Genomic DNA, 25,184 nt, shown 5'->3' with positions numbered 1-25,184 from the left:
TAACGAGGTAAGAAATAGGGAGATCGCACCTTCAACATACAAAAGTTATAATATCAACTTTTGTGACGAAAAAATTAATAAGTTATCTATAACGCCTTGTGCTCACCTCAATCAGAAAGGCTACATACCGAAAACTTGCAAACAAAACCCAGATATAACGCTAAAGTCAATGCCATCGACAATAAGATACCTGTTACTCAGCTAAGGAACGTGCGAGGGAGATAGAGAGTTACAAGTTGCAAAGCGTCTGTCCTCAAGATTGCACACTTCATTTGCTTATAAAAATTTTTGGCATGTAGATGGACATTAATAATCAAAACAAAATCTCACTTTTTTAACATTAAACAATAAAGGAAGCTTCGGCACGCTGAAGTTTCTATACCCTTGCAAGTCGTTTTCGTGGGAGCATTGTATGTAAAGAGCATTCAGATTTTAAGAAAACAAAAAAGTAATAACAAAAATTGTAAGATATTGTTCCATTTTAATTTACTTCCGTATATGCTTACCGAAAATGTAATATAATTCGATGTGTTTTAAATTTGATTCGAAATTGTGAAATTTTAAAAGAATAATAGAAGTTATATAGTTTAATTTTTTTTTAAATATTTTTTTTGATCACTCCTATGGGGGCTGTAGGATGTGGTTGCTTGATCCGGCTCGTTCCTACCTATATACTACCTGCAAAACAAAGAAGACTTTTAAGACATCCCGATAGTTTATAATCTGAGAGACTATGTTGCTTAGAAACGGACAGATGGACATGGATAGATCGATTTGTCTAGTGATGCCGATCAAGAATACATATGCTTTGTGGGGTCGGAAACGTCTCCCTTACTGCGTTGCAAACTTTTGACTGAAATCATTATACCCCCTGCTAGGGTATGAAATTGGGGGTGCTGGACGGTTTTTAGCGCTATGGACGTTTGTGGGCGTTAAGGTGAGCGTGACACACTGCTTGCGCTGAAGAATCGACATGCTAAATCCCAACTTTCTAGCTTTTATAGTTTCCGAGATTTCAGCGTTCATACGGACGGACGGACAGATTGACATGGGTAGATCGACTCGGCTAGTGATCCTGGTCTAGAATATATTTACTTTATAGGGAAACCCTTCCTTCTACCTGTTTCACACTTTTCGACGAATCTAGTATAATTACAGGTTGAAAATTGTTTGCACAATATGTGGCGTCGAGAAGTCTTTTTTAACGATGAAATGATTAAATGTTTAATGGCTCAAATAAAAGCTAATGACATTTCAGGTACTAAAACTTGTACATTCTTATACTCGTTACTCGTTACATCCGTATACACCGTTCGCCTACCTTTTTTAAAAACAGCTCTCTTCACCGACGCATTTTTATGTAAATGGTGAAAATTCTTTCATAAAAAGTGAGGTAGCGAAAAAGATATTTTCTTTAGGATGCTGGAGGGGAGTACTCTTCTACCTGTTACACACTTACCGAGGAGTACAATACCCTTTCACTCTACAAGTAACGGCGGGCGTTTTGGTCCTTTCAAGTATAGATAGATAAACTATTGTTTGCTCTTGCAAATGAATTCAGTATCTTATTATTTCTAGTCAGTATTTTTTATGATCTTAGGTGCTTTCTGCACATGCGATTGTGAGATATTTTTGAAGCTCCAGCCACTTGTTGTAAAATTTTTTTTCAATTATAACAACAAATGTCATATCGACTCAAATTTTTTTACCAATTTCCAAAATTGACCAAATTGATTCTTATATACAGAAACGATAATCAAAAACAACTGCGAAACGAAGGTGTTATTTATAGTTTTAAGGATCCACTCTTTTCTAAGATGTCGAAACTCTACGCGCTTCACTATTCCCAGGAGATTAAACGTAGTTCTGATTCCATTTATATAACGCTTTCCTGTATGGAACTCTCCGATGTGATCAATTTGGCAACAGCAATCATTAGCCGCGGAAAAATTCCAATTGAAGGTCTCGAAAATGCATTCAGTTTTGCGTTATAAGAAATTTTAATGTCGAGAAAACTCGGTTTGCATAATTCTTCATAGGTTTCGGTTTGCACGCCCCAACAACGGTTCGAAAGTAAATTTATGTTAAAGCATACTTTCAGGCTAGGGCCATAAATCTACTCATTCCATTTTATTTGAGATACTATAAAAGTATTCCCATTCTATTTAAAAAAACGTTGTTTTCAATACACTGATTATTAGGGGTGGAAGTGATAATGGAATTTCTCCCTTAAACATTTTCCTAAACGTTATTAACATACAAATATCAACCACTTCGAAATAAGGCTTGTGAATGGAGATTATATCAGTTTTAATATTTCGCCCCAATTAGGCTATTGGCAAAGGGATTATAGGAACTTGGACTACTGTCTAAACATGGCTTAAGTGATATGTTTGCAATTTGACTTCAATTAAATATGCAAATGGAACGCATTTATCGGAAAAAGGTAGTCTAATGAAAAATTGTATATACCGAAAGTCAACTGTGTTTGCGGATAAAAGCACGACACGTCCATGGCTGTTATGATTTGAAATTTATTTAAGCAGAAGTTATAACATGTGGGTTTCTTAATTATAACGGCATACTGTATTCGCCAATCAAATATCGATAAATATCTAAGAATTTAGGTTTTATCAATGGAAGGATTCTGGTCACATTGTTTTATGAAAAGTTAAAGTCGCCGACACGAGAAACTTAAGGGTGTAAAAGAAAAGCAAAATTGTAAAGTGTATTATTATAAATAAAATACCAATTACGACAAGAGTTCAGACTTTGACCAGCTCGTTAATTATTGCATATGAGCAAGCATAATCTAAGAAGTACTAAGATGTCGGACGAAGAGTCAGCAGACGACCTGCACACAATGTTTTCAACTCCAGCTTCAAAGAACATCGAGATAGACGAAGGCACAGGCAGCAACAGCAATCCCATTGCAGAAATCGCGCCTTTGTTGTCGGCACTAAGAGCAGACACATCGGAAATTCTAATTGGAATCCAGTCAGACATAAAACAAGCGAATTTTGGAAATTCAAAACAATCAAAAAGAAATAAAAACGCTAGCTGCTCGGTAGGTTAGACAATTTGAAAGACAAGAAACTGATAATCTCGAAAAGAATTTGACCATAGAGTACGATTTTAGTTGATCCACAGGTGCCTAGCTATCAGGTTAGTTATCATTCCAACATCAAAATTGACGGAAGCCACACACCAAACCGCTATTGTCAACCTGTGTATCTGCCGCTAATTTCTGTTGTTACGGATGTCTGGACACTGTTTAAGCAAAGCTTCGAAGATTTCACTGAACTGTCCCAGTATGACAACAGACAAGACCTTATTCGATTGCGCAAGTGCCTTATTGGTGAAGGCAAAGAGACTGTGTTGCCGATGATGATCTATCCAAATAATGTCCAGCGGAGGAACTAGGACTCAATTAGCTAAGATTAAATACTTTTCAAAGATATTCTTTAACAAACTAGAACAAAGTGTTGTTTTTGTCTCAAATCTTCGTGGAGTAGTTAACTATTTAACATCCTCAAAATGCAAGCCACACCTGTAAAACCCAATTTTGCTAGAAGAATTGACAACAAACTACCTACAAGTTTACAGGTCGAATGATTGCAGAGCGTCGAGACTACAAAAGCCGACGCGTCTTTGGTATAATTTTCTACTTGGTTGACGGCAACAGCGGAGGTAAAAGGTCATCTTCCATCAGTAATCGATGCCTCTCTGAAAACCCCGAATCAAAAAACGGCCAAGCCTGTACTCATGGCGAAAACATATTGACAGCAGTCGAGCTTTTTATTATGTCATAAAGATCACCATCTTGCGAATTGTCTAATCTGAAACGAAAACACGTTGGGACATCGCCAAGGAGAATCATTAGTGTTTTACTTGCCTCTTTAAGGGACACAGTGTGCAGGTCTGCCAGTATAAACTGCAACATCTAAGGTTGGAGCCGACCACAAGTCTTCATTACGTGATGCCAGCCAATACTTTGAAAGGCACAAAGGAGGTATTAACGTATGATCCGATACAACCCAGATGGTCATACAAGTATTCAATAATTTCTGTATGGACCCCTAGTTAATGTTGAGACATTTGCTATGTTCGATAAAAGAAGTGCTATAACCCTGATCGAACTGGAAACCGCCAATAAACTGGGACTAAATGAATCTAAACACTAACTTACTGTGCAATGGTACTCAACCCAAAGAATATCGAAGCATCAAAAAAAGTTTGCCTTGAAATAAGTAGAACCAGTAATTCTCTACAGTTTGAAATGAAAGCAATACAGACGGTCAATTTAGACTCTCCCACCCAATCGTTTTGCCAAATACACCATTAGCACCTTCAAAACTTGCCAGTCTCACACTATGTGAATGCGAAGCCAGTCATCTAAATCGGTCTTAATAACCTTCACTTAGAACTCTCGAAAACAATTATTGGATGGTTACGGATACTTTGCAGCAGTGGAATTTGGAAAGAAAATTTTAAGTTAACTGAAAGTTTAAAAATGGCTGAGACAAGATTTATGCTGCAGCCACTATTGAAGGAATTTCACTAAATTCTTGCCTTTATACCCGGTCTAGATGAAATCAAGTCACTTTTATCAATACTGATGCAATTTCAGATGAAAAGAACAGAAGTAGCTGCTGACATCTGAGAAATGTTATCTCAAGTAAAAAATCGTCCCAAGGACCAAGCTCAACGTTTTATTTGATAATCATTATTTAGATGATTTAGTAATAAGCTTTCAATCTGAAGAACAGGCAATTAAGATTAGCCAGCAAGTAGTATACATACACAAACAGGCCAGTTTTGTATTGAGAAATTTCATATCGAACTCAAGTAATCTACCAAAAGCCATGACCACCTACCACATATGGACAGCCTGTTTAACTTGGAAAGTCAGAGTACCTGTGAAAAGGTACTTGGAATGTATTGGAACACCTAAACCTATGAGTTCCAATTCCAAACAAAGTTTCACAGAACATCCAATCGATGTCATTAAGGGCGTTTCTTCATAAGTAAAACTTGACTTGCTCCTTAAATCCTATCTATTCCCAGGGTTGAACTTCAAGCAGCCATTCTGGGCTTACGACTAAATATCCTAACAAAGGACAAACCTTAACTTCCTGTAATCGACAAATATTTTTAGAGTGAGCTAGAAACTTCAAGCCGTTCATAGGACATCGCATTGCGGAAATCCTTTTCACCACTAAAGCAAAACAGTGGAGCTGGATACCGTCGAAAATCGCCCGAACTAAAGGTCTCAAGCAAAAGCGGTTGGTTAACTGGTCCGCCATTATTGACGGCAGCAAGGGAAACCTGCCCTGACCGTTCGAAAAAAAAATTTGTAAACACAAAATATAAAACTGGAAGGTAAATGTACCCATAATCCACTGTTCTAAATGATCGTCTTGCAGAAAATGTCAACGAGTTTGGATTCTGTGAGCCAAATGTATTTGGCTCCAACAAAATTGTACGAGTGTTCCGCTTACAGCCGAAGAGCTATCTGCATCCGACACAATAATCTGTCCGTGGGTTCAACAGGAAGCTTTCGACAAGGAAATTTCTTTCCTAAAAGCAAAAAAGCAGATATCAAAAGGCAGCTCTATATATGTATTTACTATCAGCGTATATAGAACAAGATGGTCCACTCCACTGAGCCGGCCGTATAGACGAAGCATCACATCTCCCAAGACAATTACCACCACCAATTCTCATGCCCAAAAACCTTTATATTTCGGACTTAATATTGCGACATTTCCACGAAGATTCGCAAAATCAGAACTCGACTGTTACCATAAATCAATGTCGATGTCAATAGAGGAACTTCAATAATCATCAATAGCGATTGTTGTATGAATTTTATCGGGACCAAAAAGGAGTTGAATGACAATAGTGGCTTGTTCGACTTCGATGCCATAATAAGTCTTTTAAGGAGTTAAATGGATATTTAACTGCCCAGGACAGCCAAATGCAGGTTGTTTGGAACGTGTGATTAGAATAATTAAAAAATTATTCAACAATATTTAAGCCCCGCGTTGAAATCCTTCGCTCTGTCTTAATAGAGGCAGAGAAAATTTTGAATTTATGCGATGGCCATTTCACGCTTTCATTTCATAAACAGGGCTGATTCGTGTGTGCATAAACACCGTTTCATGAATTCAAACTCGAAGAGTGAAATGGTGACAATTAAACTCCGATATCTCTATATAATTATCGAAGTTCCAGATCGATATAAATACATAAGCACACCTTACATTTAACAAGTTATTAATTCATTCAGTGCCAATGGAAACTAGTTTTCATCTTTTATTTTGACGATTAACCTGTAGCCTATCGTCCAGAAGTCGCATCTTATTATACCCTCTGTTCACATAGAGAATCGCCGAACAGAAAAGCTGATCGGCATAAGCAAACCGTATATGTACATTTTGAACGCTAGCATGAGAAATGTTTGTGTGCAGAGTCTGGTACTCACATCGACGAAAACCGTTCTCTTGCGGATAAAGCCTAGTACTCACATCGTCGAAAATCGCAAGCTAACCATAGGAGTGAGCGAGAGACAAATAGGCGGCCAACGCTTTTCGTCGGGTCTGTTTTTCAGCGCGGTACTCATATGAGCTATGGAAATACCAGAAAAAATACCAGATTTAGCGAGAATTTAATCTTTGGCGATGTTCATGCACAAACGGAGTGATAACTGTTGCACCTAAAAATGTTGCTTAAAAATGTATAAATTCAAATAAACGTATGTGAGGAAGGTGTTATAAATACTTAAAATTCTGGTGGCGTCACTGTTGGTCTACAAAAGTCCCACTTAAATTTCCATAACGCTTGCCTGAATGGAAATCTCATCCTTAATCAATTTGCTAAATAGCAATAATCATTTGGCGCTGAAAGTAAGTAAGTATTTCGAAATTCATTTTTACGATATACAGCAAAAGCCTGTAGCTTTAGTAGTTTACAAGTTACGGGTGTACTAAATATAACTATTAATAGCTGTTTTTCTGCCAAACTAAGGAGTTCTTCCAAAAAGTGGTAAAACTAAAGTTTCCTATATTAAGCTATTTAACATTATCTTAAATTTTTCACCTTCAAATAGAGTTTGGATACGCACAAAAAAAGGTCAATGCGCAGGCAGTGTTAGATGTTCTGAACACGTAAACGTCGCCATTTTTGTTGACTATTTACTTTGGAACTAGACTTTTTACAACAATGGGTCGTGTGTCAAAAATTGAGAAATCTCAAGGGCTATAAACCTTTAATTTAATTTGAAATCGATAGAGCCGTTTTTGAGAAATCAGAAAAAAAAGCAAAGAAATAAATATAAAACAAGGGAGAACGCTATAGTCGAGTACCTCGACTATCAGATACCCGTTACTCAGCTAAAGGGACCAAAGGGAAATGGAGACATGCAAGTAGCAAAGCGAGATTAAAAAACGCCACCTAGTGGCAAATTTATTTTTTGATCAATCGATAGGTATTGACGAGACCAATACATTTCAGTTAAAATTGTTTATCTAGCATGAAGACTGTGGACGTCACAGGTTTGGGCGGTTTGTGGGCGTTAGAGTGGGCGTGGCAAACTTTTTTTTTAATCAATCGATAGCATCAAAACTGTAGGAGCCACTGTTTTGGGCGGTTTGTGGGCGTAAGAGTGGGCGTGGCACATTGCTGAAACAAACTTGCGCTGCGTAAGAAGCTCAGGAATCTGCACGCCAATTCTCAATAGCCTAGCTCTTATAGTTTCCGAGATCTCAGCGTTCATCCGGACAGACGGACATGGCTAGATCGACTCGGCTAGTGATCCTGATCAAGAATAAATATACTCTAGGGTCGGAGACGCATCCTTCTACCTTTTACATACTTTTCCCCGAATGCTATGTACCCTTTTACTCTACGAGTAAGGGGTAAAAGAAAAGATTTTGGCTGCAAAAATAGTGTGCACAATTTAAATATACGTATAACATTTTAAAATTCGACTTTTGTATGTATTGTGTTTTGTTTCGTTAAGCCCATCTTCAAACTTTACATGTGTACATATGGAGTTTCAACGCTCTTTAAAGTAATGAGTTATCGACTAATTTGAAAACGTGTGAGAGAGCTATCAATGTACATATACAATAAACTCATCAAATGGGAATGTCCGCACAACCTCAGTAGTACTGGGTAGAGTCGTACATACATATGTCCGAAAGTATATACATTTTTAGATATTATGTGTTGTTGGCGAAAACAAATCGCGCCTGCGCTGTTGCACTAACAGAATGCTGGCTTTTTGTGGCAGCGCAGATGCCCTGCTGATCAAGAGTACAAAATCTGTGGACCTGCCAGTAATAGACAAAAGCTCGTGGAGATCGCTTCGTTTTCGCAGAAAGTATAATTTCGTGCTGTGCTCGTTCTGTGTTACCTGTAGCCTAGTTGTACGTACCAACCGAGAGAAATATATATATTATATATTCGTAAAATAAATAATTACTTTATGGACAAATACAAAAAAAAACCAATCAATTCTGGAACTAGGCCCAAATAATATTAAAGTTTGTTTCTTTTCTATACAGTTACGTCGTGAAAACTCATACTTATTTTAAGGGCGATTGCTCATACTACATGTATGCACCACAAATGTATAGATATCTGGATAATCGGTTTTCAATTTTCCATTTATGTGTGTTGGGTCACACTGTGTTAGCACTTTCATTCTTTTAAGTGAAGTAAACCTGAAATGACAACATATAGAACTAACGAATTGTTGCTATCCGATAATTAAGAAAAGGAATCAGGTGCGATTATGATTCCTATAATCTATATTCGAACAGAAAGTGAACGTGTTTCTTACTATACAGAAATCTTGGATCTATTCATGGCGTTGTGTAACACGTTGTTGTTTATAAAAATAGATCATGAAAAATCCCAAAAACCGTGATGAAAAATTCGAAACAGTATATGGCTGTGCAATCGTGAATGTGTTCGTTTAAAATACAACATCTAATTTAATCTTTGGGGACAAAAAATATTTTTTAATGGGTGACATAGGTTACAATAAAATGTTGTATAGTAAAATGCAAAATGATGTGCAAAAAACAAACTCAAGACAATTTAAAACCGATCATTTCCTGCGTTCCTCATACCTTTTCGTTTTATAAAAATCTTTGATTATGTACTAATATATATGCGGATATTTATATATAGGCATGTATCTATGTTTGAATAAATAAAGATAGAGTCGTGTGAGTTCTGTATTTGTATGTACAGGTTTTTTTCACAGCCGGTGACTGCGAACGACTAAAAATAAACATGCAATACATAAATATTCGTTTATTCAGTAAAATGTTTTCCATTAACAACATTTATGCTGAATGGGAAAAGGCGATCGAATTTCCGTTTTCCAAAACGTGGTGGGTCGTGTGCAACTTAAAATACATAAATACGGGTATATCATTCTTCGTCATTGCGATTCTTTTAAAGCTTATATTTACACAGTATAATAATGTATTTAATTAAATATACGTATAAATAAGAATATTAGTCTTATATTATTACCTTACTTCATCCTGATCATTAGATTCCAGGCTGTCAAACCATGTTTACATACTAATAACATCATTAACCACACACCTTTATAGGAAGCTAGCTTTCTCATTATAGTACATTGATATAAGCTGAGTGCTAGAAGCCGAACTGTTTTTTTAAAGATATTTAACTTTCGAACCTGAACTTTTAATACAGATGGGTCAAATAATTTAAAAATGATTGTGATTTTATGTGGAACATCTGTAGATCACACATATGTATGTATAGATTCTTGAACAGCGGAGCCTATATAGCCATGTCCGTCTGTTCGTTTCTACGCAAACTAGTTCCTCAGTTTTAAAGCTATCGCCAAGTCTTCTTTTTAAAAATACATTAGTATATATATCGGAGCAAGTCGGATCGGACCACTACATCTTATGGCGCTTTTAGGAATATTCTGAAAAATAATAGAACATAAATTAAAGCTTAGTTGTTTTTCTTTAGGGTATAGCTTTATTTTAATATAATATATATATAAATATATTCGTTTAAAAAAAATTTAGATGGGTATTTGTACTTTGCCAAATCCATTCAAATTAAAATGTTAGTTTAATTTTCAGTTCCATCAGCTTCCATTCTATTTAATAAAGATGTAGTAAGAAAATGTAATTTGGTATGTTATAAAAATGTTAACCTGAAAATAAGTACTTTCCCTGATATCGGGAAAATTTAATCTGAAGAGAGCAGTCCAGAGTAAATTAGATTACACTGTATTGCAACACAACATACGTACCTTTTCCGGAGGACGAACTAAAGTACCTTATGGCAAGTGCTGCCTTAGGAAGGGAGTTAGCCTGCTCCGACCAGTTAAAAAGTGGTGTTCTCTATCATTGCAAACCCCTTATAATCTTGTGACTTTCTACCTATATTGTTCCGATGGGAGCTTTTGACACACAAATATCGTTAAGCTTGCGCATATATATATGCCATATAATTGATTTAAAGTAATGTATGTGGTCGGACTATCTACATTTAAAAAAAATGATTTTTAATTTTTTCAGAGCCATAGAGCCACAGCTGTTGAAGACGAAGCTTAAGGAAAACCCTCAGCATGGGGGTGGCTGAAGATTTCGCTCCCAGCTTTGTTAAAAAGCCGCAACTGCATCAAGAGGATGATGGCAATCGATTGATTTTTGAGTGCCAGTTATTGTCATCTCCGAAACCGGACATTGAATGGTTTCGAAGTGACAATAAGCTAGTAGAAGATGGCCGAACCAAATTCAAAATTCAACCCGTTGAAGATAATAAATATACGGTCGTATTAGAGCTTGACGATGTAGTTGAAACGGATGCTGGACTTTACAAAGTCAAAGCCAAGAACAAGTCGGGGGAAGTCTCTGCGTCTATTAATTTAAATTTCACACGTAAGTAAACTTCACTAAAATAGGCGGCCCAAATTTCCATTCAAAACCATTTAAGTGATAACTGAAATGTACCCTTGCAAAGTAAATTATAAGTTCAGTCAGGAGGATCAGCTTTACGATCAGCTTACGAAACGGTGGTGGTTGGACGACCATAACCTACAGCCATTGCAAATACGTAGATCGGTCAAAACGAAGTTTTGACTCTGCTTTTCTTTAATTCTTGCGTTATCTGTCTGAAGTTCCAACGCAAAAATAAAGAAATTTTAGAGGTGGCAGAAAATATCGATACAGCATTAATATTTTAAGCAATTGTAGATATATAAATCGGCATTTTAACGCTGTTTATATTGAACAATTGTCCATTTTCAAAGCCGCCTGCGATTGTTTACCTAATAAAGGCATAACCTTTGTTGAAACATTGTTGTTAACATTGTTAGAAATTAAAATAAAGAGGTTATCCAAAAATATATTCGGCAAAAAAAACTAATGAAATGATATTTTTTTTAGTATTTTCTCGGTAATATAGAATAGTATCGATTTTTAGTTTAAATTTCTATATATCAAAAATTGCGATATTTTCGATACGACATTGAACGTTTTCGTACACCCCTTAGACATATACGAGACTATAAATTACATATACTCTTAGTTATTATCAACAACCAAGTCGAACTTAGCCATCTCCGTTTGGCCGTTTCTACGCAAACTGAGAGCAGTTTTGAATGTAAAGGTCTTTTCGAGTTTCAGGAAGATTAATAATATTGTGGTACAACAATGATGTGCTATTTATTGAGAATAGCTTTACACGGTTTATGCCGGCCGCCACACAATCAATATGGGCACACACACATTGATAGCCCAGTCGGAAGTTTGGGAACGCATTCCAATAAAAATCGTTCTAGAAGGCAAAAATGTGCGCTAAGTGCGTTGCAATGGTCGACCGCTTTTAAATCGGATTATTGGTTAGTTGTTTATTAACTAATTAAGAAACCGTTCGCCAAAAATCTTTGACCAATAATCGTTTTGCAAGAATAAAAAATAAAAGGAGACTTAATTGTTTTTGTTCACTCCGAACCCGTATACAAGTTCCAAAATTTTATAAGACATCTAAATTCAACTTGCCGAAGTTAGTTTCTCTTGTTTTTTTATGCACAGGTATTTGTATATATATACCCTCCGACATGCCGAAGCTATCTTTGGTAATACTCTGGTTGTCGATTGAAGTAACTAAGTTAACACTTTGAATTTCAATATAATTGGGTGGTCAGGAATAATGTTAATTTGAATTAATTTAATAAAAAAGGTAGAAATTACGTTGTGTTTATAAATAGCAGAAATTAGACTCCGGATCACAAAAATGTCACAAACATTGTTTTCGAATGTACTTTTTTTAAAGTTTTACCAATTAAAAAAAAAATTTCAGACTTTTCGTATTTTTTCTTATATTTCGATTTATATTGATTTAGTTAAACTTAAAATTATTATACCCGATACTCGTAGAATAAAAGGGTATACTAGATTCGTCGGAAAGTATGTAACAGGTAGAAGGAAGCGTTTCCGACCCCATGAAGTATGTATATTCTTGATCAGGATCGCTAGCCGAGTCGATCTAGCCATGTCCGTCTGTCCGTCCGTCCGGATGAACGCTGAGGTCTCGGAAACTATAAGAGAGATTGAGATTTGGCATGCAGATTCCTGAGCTTCTTACGCAGCGCAAGTTTGTTACACCAATGTGCCACGCCCACTTTAACGCCCACAAACCGCCCACAAACTTCAAAAAATCGTAAATATGAACGCGGATATTGACTATAGCGTATGCTCCTGTCTTTTTATTCCACTTGTTTTAAGGTAAATCGTTAAAAAAGTACAGCTCAAAGACAAAGATTAAATCAAAAAATCTTACAAAATATTTATTTCATAATTTTTACGGCTCAAACATTTATTAATATATTACCCATATTTTTACTCCACCGTTGTAAAAACTGTAGCTGCTGACGAACCAAAAGAAAAGTAAGCTACTTTTGATGATTTAACTGGTTCAGTGTTATCTTATAGCAAACATGAACCTTGATAAATACGTTTGATTAATTTTTAATTAATCTTTTTCCGTATGATAAACGCCTAAAATTACGCTATCAGCTTGTTTTAGCTTAAAAAACCTTAACGATCTTAGAATATTTGCATGATCATCTAGAAAACTGCTTTACATTTTATAAATGCTTTAATTTTTCTTTCTATACTACTCAATGTACTAATTGTGGTTTTAAATTCAAAACAGATGGTAAGTTTTCACTTCTTGAAAACGAACGGTAAGTAAAGCTATCACTTGAAATGGTGTTCAATGTGTTCAGCTAAAAAACTATTTAACTAATACATAAATGTTAATGAAACAGTGTGACTCCAATGCAGATTTTAGCCTAAGAAAGGATTACAAGATGAGATAAAAGATTTGAGTTAAGTTTTAATAGCATGTCTCATTCTTTAATAGTTCCAAAGATATTGATAACAAGCCACAAACAAATATTTAGGATTGCCATAAACTTATTTAAAATTTGTATACATGTTTTCATTCTTTTTCAGTAAAGTTAACCTCCCTGAACAAAAAAAAGGGTTCTTTAAATTTGTTGTAAGGTACTAATTCTTGCTTTAACGTAAGAAACAACAATTTTTTTTTTGTTAGACAGCAGTTTGCAACGCTGGGAATGAGACATTCCCCATCACTTAAAGTATATAAGTATACTCTTGATAAGAACCACTAAACGAGTCGATCTAACCATGTCCGTCTGTATTTCCTTCTGTCAATTTCTACGCGATCTAGTCCGTTAATTTTAAAGCTATCGGGATGAAATTTTCCCAAAAGTCTTCTTCCTATTGCAGGTAGTATAAGTGTCAGAGCGAGAATTAAATTGTTACTTCGTTGTTGTAATTACAAAAATTTGGCAATTTAACATATCTTTTTTAGGAATCATCAGGAAAAAGCGTATTTGTAAATATACTTCCATATAAGCTCATGTAAAATGATTTAACTTTGTGTAAAATGTATGTAAGCTGTGTACCTAAAAAGTAAATACATAAAGAAGGAGTTAATATATCAAAATTAGATTATAAAATAAGAAATGGATCCCAAACAAAAAAATATTACTATGTTTCGCCCAGGTTTTTTTATGCTTAATCTTTTTTGATTAATACCAAAGAAAGAAATATATAAAATAAATAATTCCAGGGCAGGTACGAAGGGGAATCAAAAGGGTAAAAAATGAAATGCATAAAAACTAAATGTTATAAAACTATATTGCTTTTAGAAGCCTTCTACTCAAAGACAACACTTGGATAAAAGCAGCTAGCTTAAAATCTGTTCAATCCATCAACAAATAAAACATATATACATTTTTAGGGCTGCAAAGTGTACTTTCAGTGAAGTTTAATTAAATACGCTAAAAATATACGCTTTATATCCACGAGCTTTTCAAAGATTAAATAGTGTGAATATTGTTTGTGTTTTTTAGATGGTAAATTTTATAGGGCGAACGTAATCTTAAAACATTCATTTTGGGCCCACAATACTTTGTCACTTAAAAGATATAACAATTTTCTTTTTTGGATGACTACATGTTACATAAGCTACTAATTTTGTCAAGTATTTATAACAATTGTTAACCCAGCCTACCATATGTAATGCTGTCCAAAGTTGAATAATTCGACTAGATGATTGTAACCTGATATACACCTACGTTGCAGACAAATCGACGGTTTCGCGCCGACATTCGCGAAAAAACCCGCTATACGACAGGAAGAAGATGGAAAACGACTATTATTTGAGTGTCGCGTTAACGCTGATCCTATTCCCACCATTATTTGGTTTCACAACGGAGCAGCTGTTAAAGAATCAACACGCCATAAGGTAAATAAATGTACAAAAAAACCAAGGCTGTGCTCGTTATATTTATGTGAGTTATATTTAACAAAATACTGGAAAAGTTATTTATAATGTTGGTAAACCGACATCGTTACTGGCGCAATTTTTTGGTTCAGCTAAAAATATTCGTCTTTATAAAATAAATTTAGGTTTTCAAGAATGTACACTCGAAGAAAAAAATCAGCCTTTGTTTGATAACGATTCAATGGCGATTTTTCCTGTATTAAAAAAAAAGGTTTTAGAAAATAATGGCGCTCTTTTCTAGCAAGCAGAAAAAAGGCTTGCAGTCTAGAAATTTGTTTTTATATTAACAAATAAAATCGCTCTGCATTTCAGAAAATCGCCATACTTTTGATGCCACAGGCAGCTAACCTTGAATTTTACAAATATATTTCTAAAAAGAAACTTAATTTTCTAAAAATTTAATGATAAGAAGAAAATACAAATCCAATCTGAATCTAATCGGAGTTATTTTGGTTGATTTGTAGGCTTGCCGAGGAGTGTTATTAATAATTTCCTTTTTTTCAGATTACTGTTGATAAAGACGTCCATTCGTATTTTGCAACACTTGAGATACTAAATGTAACAGTTGAGGATGCTGGCAAATATAAAGTGAATGCAAAGAACGAATTGGGCGAAAGCAACGCCACAATAAGCCTGAATTTCGACAGTAAGTCCGAATTGTATACAGCCATATCCTAGTTGCACTTGAATTTCATTAACCATCAGTATTTCATTTTTTAGTTTCGCTAGTTAGCCGCAAAAATAACTTGCAATAACGCTTAATTTGTTACAAAATTAGTGATCTTATATTTAAGGGATATCTGGTTGAAAACTTTGTAACTTATTTTCGTGTTTAATTGGAGGCGAAAAACTATTGCGGAATATCGGTTATGTTTAGAATGAGAGTAGTTGATTCCGTGCTATATCAAGGGCTTGGTTTAACCCACCATTCAGAAGCCATCAAACGATTTGTCAAAGTCAAGCAAATCGAAACTCCGCACTTGTTGTTTAGGGCAGTCGGTGATAAAATTAATATATTTAATTGAAGTTACAAACGTATACATATATATATATACATTTTTAGCCTAGTCTAAATAGTTTGTTAGAAGTTATTTTAACGCACTGCCCCGTGTATTGGAACTGACCTTGACATTTGCAAATTGTGTTACATGGATATTTCAACTCTATAGGCGATGAAGCACCCGTGCCGGAAAGTGCAGAAGGCATTAAGCCAACTTTCACTGAACGACCAGTAATTCGTCAAAGCGAAGATGGCGGAAATGTAACCTTCGAATGTAGATGCGTCGGAGATCCCACTCCAACAGTTACATGGTACGAAAATAACATAATCAATATATATCTTTACCATACGAAAACACTCAGTGATAAATAAAGTTAACTAAACTAAAGAGATCAAACAAACAGATCCAAATCTAATCGGAAGTATCCGGTAGAACGAGAGCCCCATAAGTGATATGCGTTTTATACAAATTATTGTATATCGACAAATAATCAGATTCAAATAAAATTCAATTCCCTTCACGTTTCAATCAAAAACTTTCCTTCACAAAGGTCCCATGGCGAGACTATACTAAACGAATCCAAACGCTACAAAATGTCACTTACAATGGATCAAAAACTTTATCACATGGCGTGTCTCGAGATAAGCAGCGTGGTCTCCTCTGACCAAGGTGAATATCGCGCGCAAGCGAAAAACAAGCACGGTTCTGGAGTCGCAACTATTAATCTAAATTTCGAAAGTGGATCGAAAAAGTAAGACAACCAACACGCATTAAAGATAATCAAAAATATCGAAAGTTATACTCCTTCCAACTCAATACAGAATTCCAGATGGAAAGTCGCCACGCTTTCCAAAAAAACCAACGATCCGCCAAGAAGAGGACTTACTCATCATGGAATGCGTATTGGAAGCGCATCCGGTTCCAGACATTGTCTGGTATTGCTCAGATAAGGAAATATCCGACAATCAAAGAACAAAAATGACCCGCAAGGCAATAACTAAAGACAGCTACGTTTTGACTCTGGAAATCCAAAATCCCACAAAAGAGGATGGCGGCAACTATCGCTGTAACGCAATTAATATGTATGGCGAAAGTAATGCAAACATTGCGCTAAACTTTCAAGGTACTAAACTTACTTTTCTTTCCTCTATCGTGATTTATATAATCGTATTATATAAATGTAAGCATAATGAGAGTGTTTGTTTCTTTTCCGTGGGGAGTATAAGGTGTAGGAACGCTTTCGCATACTTATTGGCGACCGTTATGTAATATAGTGTTATAGTTGTAAAAAAAAGCCTGTTAAAAAAGATACAAAACAAACAGACCGGATCAGGAATTCATTTTATCATTATAAATATTTCATATATTAAATGTTTTCATAATTCGCCTAATAAGTGCTTTAGTTTTAAATGTGTTATTTTTTACATATTAAATTAATATCCTGCTGAGATAAATTAGGACTTACAAATTCGTTCATCGATTACTATGTGCATAAATACATGAATGAATTTACTGATATGACACATCTAGTTACTTGCTTTTCGGTTTATACATTTTTGCTTAAATGTTCGTTAAGATCCTAAAGCATTTCAAATAATTCGCAAGACTTTTACGGAAATTCCACTTATGTTTCTACTCTATAATTTATTGGCTTTGCTTAGGGAGGCAGAAACGAAATATTTTAGCTCCACTGAACACCTTGCAAGTAACACATTTTGCAGTAAACTTACAGCTTTATAAATTTCCGTTTTTTAAAAGAAAACCCATTTGTTTTTTGAAGGTGTGCTACAAGAAACTCATTTCACCTTCACACTTTTTGGTTTACACATGTAGTATAATAACGATTTCCAAGCTAAAGAAAGTATACTCTTCCTATTTGCTTTGGCCTTGTAAAATAATGAACAACAAATATTACTCCGAGAAACGTAACAAGGCGTAAAGAAACTTATTATTTAAAGCCGAATTTCTACACAAGTAAGATCGACCAGGACTTCTTTGTCCTTCTTCGTGTAATGGTCAACATACAAATAAAAAGAGTGTAAAATCAATAATTTGTATTATTATCATTAATAATATATTTAATACTTAGTTACATGAAAATAAATTATTGACTAGAATAGATTAGTTGGTCTCACTATTCTATTTTCCGGTCTGCGCTGTATTTTGCTTGGTTTAATGATTTCCGTTCAAAAAAATAAACTTGAAATTTAAAAAACTTCAGCTGCCAGTTTAAAAGTGTATATTACAAACAATAAAATATTAAAAATAATTAAATAGTTTTGCTACGATTTTAATTGTGACGTTACTTTAAATATGTCCAAGGAATATATCAATATAAATTTAATTGTAAAATACTATTCAATGAGCAAAATATAAAACAATGAACTACACTACAATTTTTGAAAACATTTTCGTGTTGATTTTACATATTCTTTTGTCTTACGTCTTAATCTGGAAGACTTGCTTAAACTTGATGTGTAATGTTGCTTTGCACTAAAGAAAAAGGATATAAAAGACTTATTTGTTTTTGATAATAACAGGTGCGAGCGACGCCAATGGTTTTGCACCATCATTTATTGAAAAACCGAGGATTATCCCCAATGAGTCTGGCACACTGATCACAATGAAGTGCAAGTGCAAGGCCAAACCAGAGCCAACCGTAACTTGGTACAGAGGTCAAGACTTGGTGGAGAAGAGTAAGAAGATCAAAATAAACACAACTGTTATTGCGGAAGACACTTACGAACTGACATTGGAAATAAAGGTGAAGTATTTAGTGAGATTACCTGGTAGCTAGCATTTTACGAATCCATATAATTTTTAAAGGATCCTGGAGCAACCGATGGTGGGACCTACAGGTGCAATGTCAAAAACGAATACGGTGAATCAAATGCCAATCTCAACCTTAACATTGAAGCGGAGCCTGAGCCGGAGGGTGAGGGACCAACGTTCATAGAAAAGCCGCGCATTGTATCCGAAAACAATGGCAAATTGGTTATAATGGAATGTAAGGTCAAGGCAGATCCAAAACCAGATGTAATTTGGTTCCGCAACGGAGAAGTCATAAAGGAAAGCCACAAAATTAAGACGTTTATGGAACAGCGTGGTGACCAATACTACATTAAGCTGGAGCTATTAGACCCCCTACTAGAGGACTCTGGTCTTTACAAGTGCAACATTAAGAACACGCTCGGCGAACTAAATGCGAATCTTACATTGAATATAGAAAGTACGTACCCAACTCTAATATACAATGTATGTGGGTTTCCTTTCAGAAATTAGAAAATGTCATATGTGGTAAAGCGATACGCACTTGGAGTCGCACGATATACCTTATAAGCTTTTTTATGTCTATCAGATGATTTCTAACATTTAAATTACATTTTTATATTTCAGTTGTACCCGTAATTAAAGACAAACCCAAAATTATTAAGATTATCAAAAAACGAACTGTAGTTATCGAGTGCACAGTTGCATCGAAGTTCGAACCCAAGTGTACCTGGTACAAGGAAACAAACACTGTACAAGAAAGCAAGAGACACGTTTACCTGGTGGAGCAAACTAAGGACGGAGAGTTCGCTGTTAAACTGGAGATAAACGATGTAGAGGAGAGTGATAAGGGCGCTTACAAACTGGTGGCTAGTAACGAAAAAGGAGAAGCTGTATCTCAAGTTGTCAACCTCGTTGATATTCCCGAGGAAGAACGCAAGCCCAGCAAGCCGGAAATCTCCCGAAAGCTCGTTGATCAAAAGGTCACCGAATCGAAGACTTTCGAGCTTTTGATCAGTCTCACCCAGTCAGACCGCAAGTGCAAAATCGAGTGGTACAAGGGAAGCACCTTAATACGCGAAACTAAAGACATCACCACCACATTCGATGGAACAACCGCGCGACTCACATTTAGCTCTGCAAGGACGGAACATACTTCGAACTATAAGGTCATTGTGACCAACGAAGTCGGCAAGGACGAATCTTCGTGCAAGATCACAGTGGAGAAAGGCACGAAAAAGAAAGAAGAGCAACCCAAAGAAAAGGATAAGTCTAAGGCCGAAAAAGAAAAAGAGCAAAAGGTAAATGAAAATACAAAAAATTCAGAAAGTGTGAAGGACACGCAGCAGATCTTAGAATCTGTAACGGCACAGGAAATTCAAAGCAATGAAAGCCAGGTCGTAGTTAAGATGGAACAGCATTCTATTAATCAGAAATTAAACACTCAACAAAACACAGTGAGTGTCATTATTAGTGATGAATCAACAAACACAGAGGTTCTTCAAGAGTTTTCACAGAATAGAAAGCAGCGTTCGTCTTCCATTTTAGATTCAACGGTTAGTTATTTGAACAGAGCATACTCAATAATATTGGCGGTTTGAATCAGCAATTATTTCTGCCTTAATCGTCAAAAATCGTTACAACTTAAAAAGTAAAACCCAATGTACAACACATAAAATACTGTCTGTACAAACAGGTTTTCCTACTAATAAAGTAATGGCAGGCTTCAAAGAGTTCATATGAAACTAATTTTAAAAGCCTAATAAATAAATATGTATACATGTACAATATACATTGTAAGTTGTACATTAAAAATCAATTACTATTCTTACCCCTTTTCATGATATTAGGATAAGTATTCGAACACTTCATTTGTTTTTAGTTTGGTGACAATTGTGTCAAAGTTTCCCTTCCCTGCCAAAGTTTGTCAACTTTTAATACAAGCCGTCATTTGGTAAGGATGAGCCCTGATCACATTTCACTTAAAAGGAACTGTAGAAAGCTTAACATCTTACAACACGATTCTATTTTAAGGGAAATTAATATTGTTGTTGAAGTTTATTTGTTAAGCTAATTCGTACCCCTTGATCTACCAAACATTCCCATAAACACATTTTATCTACCTAACAAAACATATCAAAAATATAATCAATCAAAACATTATAGTAAAAATAATTAACAGATTTGGTATACAAAACTAAAACCCACAAATCGTTAAAAGTGTATTCTTTTTACCATACAGTGTGGCGTAACTTTATATCAAATACCGAAATTGAGAAGGATAAGTGCAACAAATTCTCCTCTGGATATATCCCAGTCAAATGCATCTAAGGACATATTTGGTGTTACATTAAAGCCTGTTGGCCAGTTTACTAGTGATGAGGTTCGCAGTACATTCTCAAAGCATTCTGATAGTTATAAATAGTTAAATTATCAATTCTACACTGTAATCTATTTTTCGTGATTTTCTATTACCTTCTGCAGATAAACCATTCTACTTTGACGACTCTTTTCTATTTTCCATTTCTTAAGTGACAAATAACTTTTTTCCCGAATAAAGATCTTATAGAGCTTTGACTGCACAGTTCAAACGAATTGCAAAAAATCTGATTAAATCTGTATTTAACCGACTTGTCTTCAAATCAAGGCCTTCGTGTCAAACTATACCTACCTCTTCTATTTTCTATACCATCTTACTAATATACATTTTTAATTTGTACGAACTCTCATTCTGGTTAATAACAATACACTTGTATACACTTCAACAAACAACACAACAAATAAAGGCGATTGAGGAGGAAAAATATCCACCCGATCAATCTATTCCAAAATCGGAAAAGCAAGAGAAAGAAGAAAAGAACGACAAGAAAGAAGAACAGAGCGGAAAAAAAGAAACCGAGGACAATGAAGATGAAAAGACAGAAGTAAGAGAAAGTCCAGTTGATCACCAAGAAACCGAAAAACCTGAAACTCGTGAGCCAAATAAAGCTAAATCCGAACCAAAGTCTGAGCAAACAAAACCGAAGCTCACTGACAAAAAGGATAAGGTAGCTCATCCAGAGCCCAAGACTAAAAAAGAAAAGGCTACTACAGATCCATCTAAGGGCAATAAGCAAGACCCTGAAGAGGTAAACTCTTTCGCATCCGCGGTCCAACTACTCTGCTTTGATTTTTTGCCAACCACCAAGACACTTCCAAAGCAAGCACAATAACTAACATGTTCTTACTGATTTATACTTATATCCGTTACTCATATAATAAAAGGGTGTTTTGTATTGGTCGCAAAGTATGTCAGAGGTAAAAGGAAGCGCTTCCGACCCTATAAAGTGTACATATACATCCGTATCCGTCCGTCTGTCAATATGAACGCGAAGATTTCGTAAACTATAAAGGCTAGTATGTTGGGATCACGCATACTTATTCTAGGAGTTCTTAGCCAGTTTAGCCAACGCCAGTTTATTTCAGTGGAGTGCCACCCACACTCTAACGCCCATAACGCTTGAGTATGTCTGGCGCCCCATTTTTAAGATTTTGTTTCAAATTGAAATTAATTTTATTCAATCTAATATTTTATTAAACATCTAATAAGTTAGCTGAGTAACAGGTATATGATAATCGAGGCAATCGACTATAGCGCTCTCTCGTGCTTTATATGTTTTCGTTTACCTTAAAGATAGAACTGCCAAACCTATTAGTAATAATATTTGCAAATTTCATCCACAGCAAAAAGCAACGGAACAAATAGGTCTAAAAAAAGTGGAACGAAAGGTAAGAAAAAAACTTGAAGCCAAAAATTAAATATTTTACAATAAGAAATTCGTTTTACACATTACAATAACACTTAAGAACAAAATGGACAACTATTATTACAAACTACAAATGTATTTAAGCGGTTTCATAAACTCAACCCTTTCTTGCTTTCAAATCACAAGACAGAACAGATATCTTTTAAAATCCACGTTACCTTACTTACTTTTTCTCGATATTTTATGGGGAATAATTGAACATGTAGATTAAATTTTTTGTATTGAAAAATTGCATACTAAGAAAAAATGTTCATCACTGTAAACCAAATTCACTGAATTAAGAAAAGAAAGAATTGTATTTCATTTAATGAGTTCTTGTTATCATATGTGAATATGAGGAAACAAATAAGTGAGTTTAACGTTATATGTTTTGATGTTGTCCAGGCAAGTATTGTGTCTGTCAAAGAAGAGATCTCGACAGAGGTACGCCGCCAATCGGTAATCACAGTGCAGGACGCAATCACAGTCGATGATAAGAAGGTATCATCGAGAAGGACATCCCTGGCTGTAAGTAATTCTATACAATTGTGTTGCTCTGTTCTAACGTTAACCATTAAATGTGTCAATTTTTTGTTTCACCATAAGGTGGAAGACTCTAAGTCAGAGTCCCGACGATCATCCCTGGCTGTAAGTAATTCTATGCAATTGTGTTGTTTTGATGAAGGCTAACCGTTAAATGTGTCCATTTTTTGTTTAACCATAAGGTTGAAGACTCCAAGTCAGAATCCCGACGACCATCCGTCGTTGACAAAAAACCACTGGAGGTAAGTAGCCAACAACACACATCAACAGGTACATATGTATGCTGTTTGAAAAGTGCTTAGGTGTTGACGCCAATTTTAGTGTCAAGCCCAAGCAATAAGGATAATTCCGTCCGTAGATTAAATTGCTTTAATCCCCATATATACACCTATAAGAGAACTATTTCCACTGTAGCAGGTTGATAGTAAGCAAGTTGACGCTAACAAAAACCCACAAGCATTAAAAGAAGAGATTCCCAAGCTAAAACCCGCTGACAAACGACGAACTTCAAAGGTAAGCGGTTAAATCAAGAATCATCAAATGCTCTGAAACTGTTGATTACTTTCGTATTTTATGCTCTCTGTGAATAATATACAACTATAAGGGTTTTCTTAAGCTTAACTTTCACTTTCTTTGTTTTGTCAAATTACAAGGTACTTTAAAAATAACATTTTTTTATAAATTCGATTTCTTTTGAATCAAATTTTTTTAACAAAATATGTTTAAGCTAAACAGTGAAACAGACAGATTACGCTGCCCTGCTTTAACTTAAAACGTCAACAATTCACTAGTGCATGACGTTAAATCTGATTATACTAATCACGCACTTAATTGAATTGTTTTCGCTCAATACTGGGATATTTTGGATTTGTAATCGGATATGAGATCAGAAGTATTACACTATTACAAAATAAATTTATTTATATTTTAACTATATATTTGTACTTTAAATCTATTTAAAATAGGTACTTTTACTATGGAATTTCCCTGAAAAACCATGGGAATTTCAAGCTTCCAAAGTTTTAGTCGAAAATCTCACGTCTTTAAAATAATTAAATTTTTACTAAGATATTTCTGAAACAAAATGTTTAAATAGTCTTCAATAGAATCGTTGCACAAAATTCGATTTTATAACCTTGCATATCAGCATCTAGCCATGTCCGTCTGTCCGACTGTGATTTGTAGTAGATCCACACTTATAAAGTCCATATCTCTTAGTTCATAATTTAGGTTCACGTCCTAGACTTTATTTTATAAAAACGTGTTTTAGAACAGTGAATAGCAATATGTAGAGTCAAAAGGACATAATTTGGTATTAACATATAACAAAAACAATTCCGCAGTTTTCCCCATTCTTAAGTTTGTTTCGCATTTTATTATTATTATATATTCAATTAAATTCCTTCAGTAATGCTGAAGATAGGGGACTAAACTTTTTTTTGTTGCTCGCTCTTAAGGTATAAGTAATTTTGACTTAATTTTAACTAAGTCCGATGAGTACTTTTAGATTTCGAAGTTAAAAATGCGGTTATACTCCAAAACTCTTGAAGTACTCTCAGCAAAGTACAACATCGGATTGTGGGTACATTTTTAAGCAACCATAAAATTTGTTGAAGCTATATTTGTTTCTTTTTATTTAATCTATTTAATGTGAGTGCTAAATTTTGTTCATACATCATCTTAATTGTTTTCTGTCCATCTATTTAATATGTGGTACAGGTTATAGAGGAGCAAAAGCCTGCCGAAGAACTGCCAAAGCTGCGTAAAACATCGATCGCTCAAGTGAAAGAGGATCCAAAGCCTGAGGTTGCAAAACCAAAAGTAAAGGCTAAAGCAAAAGCAAAGCCAAAATACGAAGAGCTCCCAGAAATTCCAGACTACGAACGTCCACAACTAGAAAAGTATGAAAAATCTGATTTTACGCCAACCGACTTTGGTCGAGAGCTTGAAATACCAAACAAGATGGAAAAACCCATCTTAGATAGTGGAAAGAAGGAACCTGAGCCACCTGCTCAGAAAAATGGAATTCCCAAAGTATGTATTGTTAAACCTGTTGTTTGGGGATAAAGGGCATATTGTACTCGTTAAGCAGTAAATGTATACACATTTATTCTTGACCAGGATCACCAGCCGAGTTGACCAATCCATGTCCGCCATTCCGTTTCTTGTCTGTCCGTGTGAACGCTGAGATCTCGTAAAC

The 25,184-nt window shown here is 35.1% G+C and overlaps 1 protein-coding gene and 1 long non-coding RNA gene across 37 annotated transcripts in view; one reads left to right on the top strand and one right to left on the bottom strand.

Annotated features, from left to right (window-relative positions):
• Positions 1 to 8,277: 8,277 nt before the first annotated feature.
• The window catches only part of bt (projectin protein bent), a 65,120-nt gene continuing 48,213 nt past the window's right edge, over positions 8,278 to 25,184 (top strand). For 15 of the 36 annotated variants that reach the window (XM_070997137.1, XM_070997135.1, XM_070997121.1 and 12 more), the window contains exons 1-18: positions 8,278 to 8,432; positions 10,584 to 10,946; positions 13,225 to 13,255; positions 14,685 to 14,847; positions 15,391 to 15,532; positions 16,056 to 16,197; positions 16,438 to 16,638; positions 16,709 to 17,010; positions 18,428 to 18,651; positions 18,714 to 19,116; positions 19,284 to 19,957; positions 21,443 to 21,784; positions 22,380 to 22,424; positions 22,847 to 22,969; positions 23,048 to 23,089; positions 23,167 to 23,226; positions 23,399 to 23,497; positions 24,704 to 25,018. In XM_070997137.1, coding sequence (XP_070853238.1) covers positions 10,634 to 10,946; positions 13,225 to 13,255; positions 14,685 to 14,847; positions 15,391 to 15,532; positions 16,056 to 16,197; positions 16,438 to 16,638; positions 16,709 to 17,010; positions 18,428 to 18,651; positions 18,714 to 19,116; positions 19,284 to 19,957; positions 21,443 to 21,784; positions 22,380 to 22,424; positions 22,847 to 22,969; positions 23,048 to 23,089; positions 23,167 to 23,226; positions 23,399 to 23,497; positions 24,704 to 25,018 — 3,621 coding nt within the window. In that variant the 5' untranslated portion in view covers positions 8,278 to 8,432; positions 10,584 to 10,633. Of the gene's footprint in view, positions 8,433 to 10,583; positions 10,947 to 12,934; positions 12,957 to 13,224; positions 13,256 to 14,684; positions 14,848 to 15,390; positions 15,533 to 16,055; positions 16,198 to 16,437; positions 16,639 to 16,708; positions 17,011 to 18,427; positions 18,652 to 18,713; positions 19,117 to 19,283; positions 19,958 to 19,996; positions 20,213 to 20,898; positions 21,040 to 21,442; positions 21,785 to 22,379; positions 22,425 to 22,846; positions 22,970 to 23,047; positions 23,090 to 23,166; positions 23,227 to 23,398; positions 23,498 to 24,703; positions 25,019 to 25,184 lie in introns of those variants that run through there. The other 21 variants (XM_070997153.1, XM_036821511.3, XM_070997123.1 and 18 more) reach the window with 16 other exon arrangements.
• Positions 9,313 to 25,184, bottom strand: part of LOC118878660 (uncharacterized) — a 31,920-nt gene continuing 16,048 nt past the window's right edge. Inside the window, exon 3 of the long non-coding RNA XR_010654627.2 lies at positions 9,313 to 9,979. This is a non-coding gene — a long non-coding RNA (uncharacterized lncRNA). The remainder of the gene's footprint in view (positions 9,980 to 25,184) is intronic.

This window comes from Drosophila suzukii, chromosome 4 (genome assembly GCF_043229965.1).
Source record: "Drosophila suzukii chromosome 4, CBGP_Dsuzu_IsoJpt1.0, whole genome shotgun sequence".
In the NCBI taxonomy this organism is placed as follows: Eukaryota; Metazoa; Arthropoda; class Insecta; order Diptera; family Drosophilidae; genus Drosophila; species Drosophila suzukii.
Note: the sequence above shows the minus strand (reverse complement) of the source record. Positions and strands in the feature narration are given on the sequence as shown.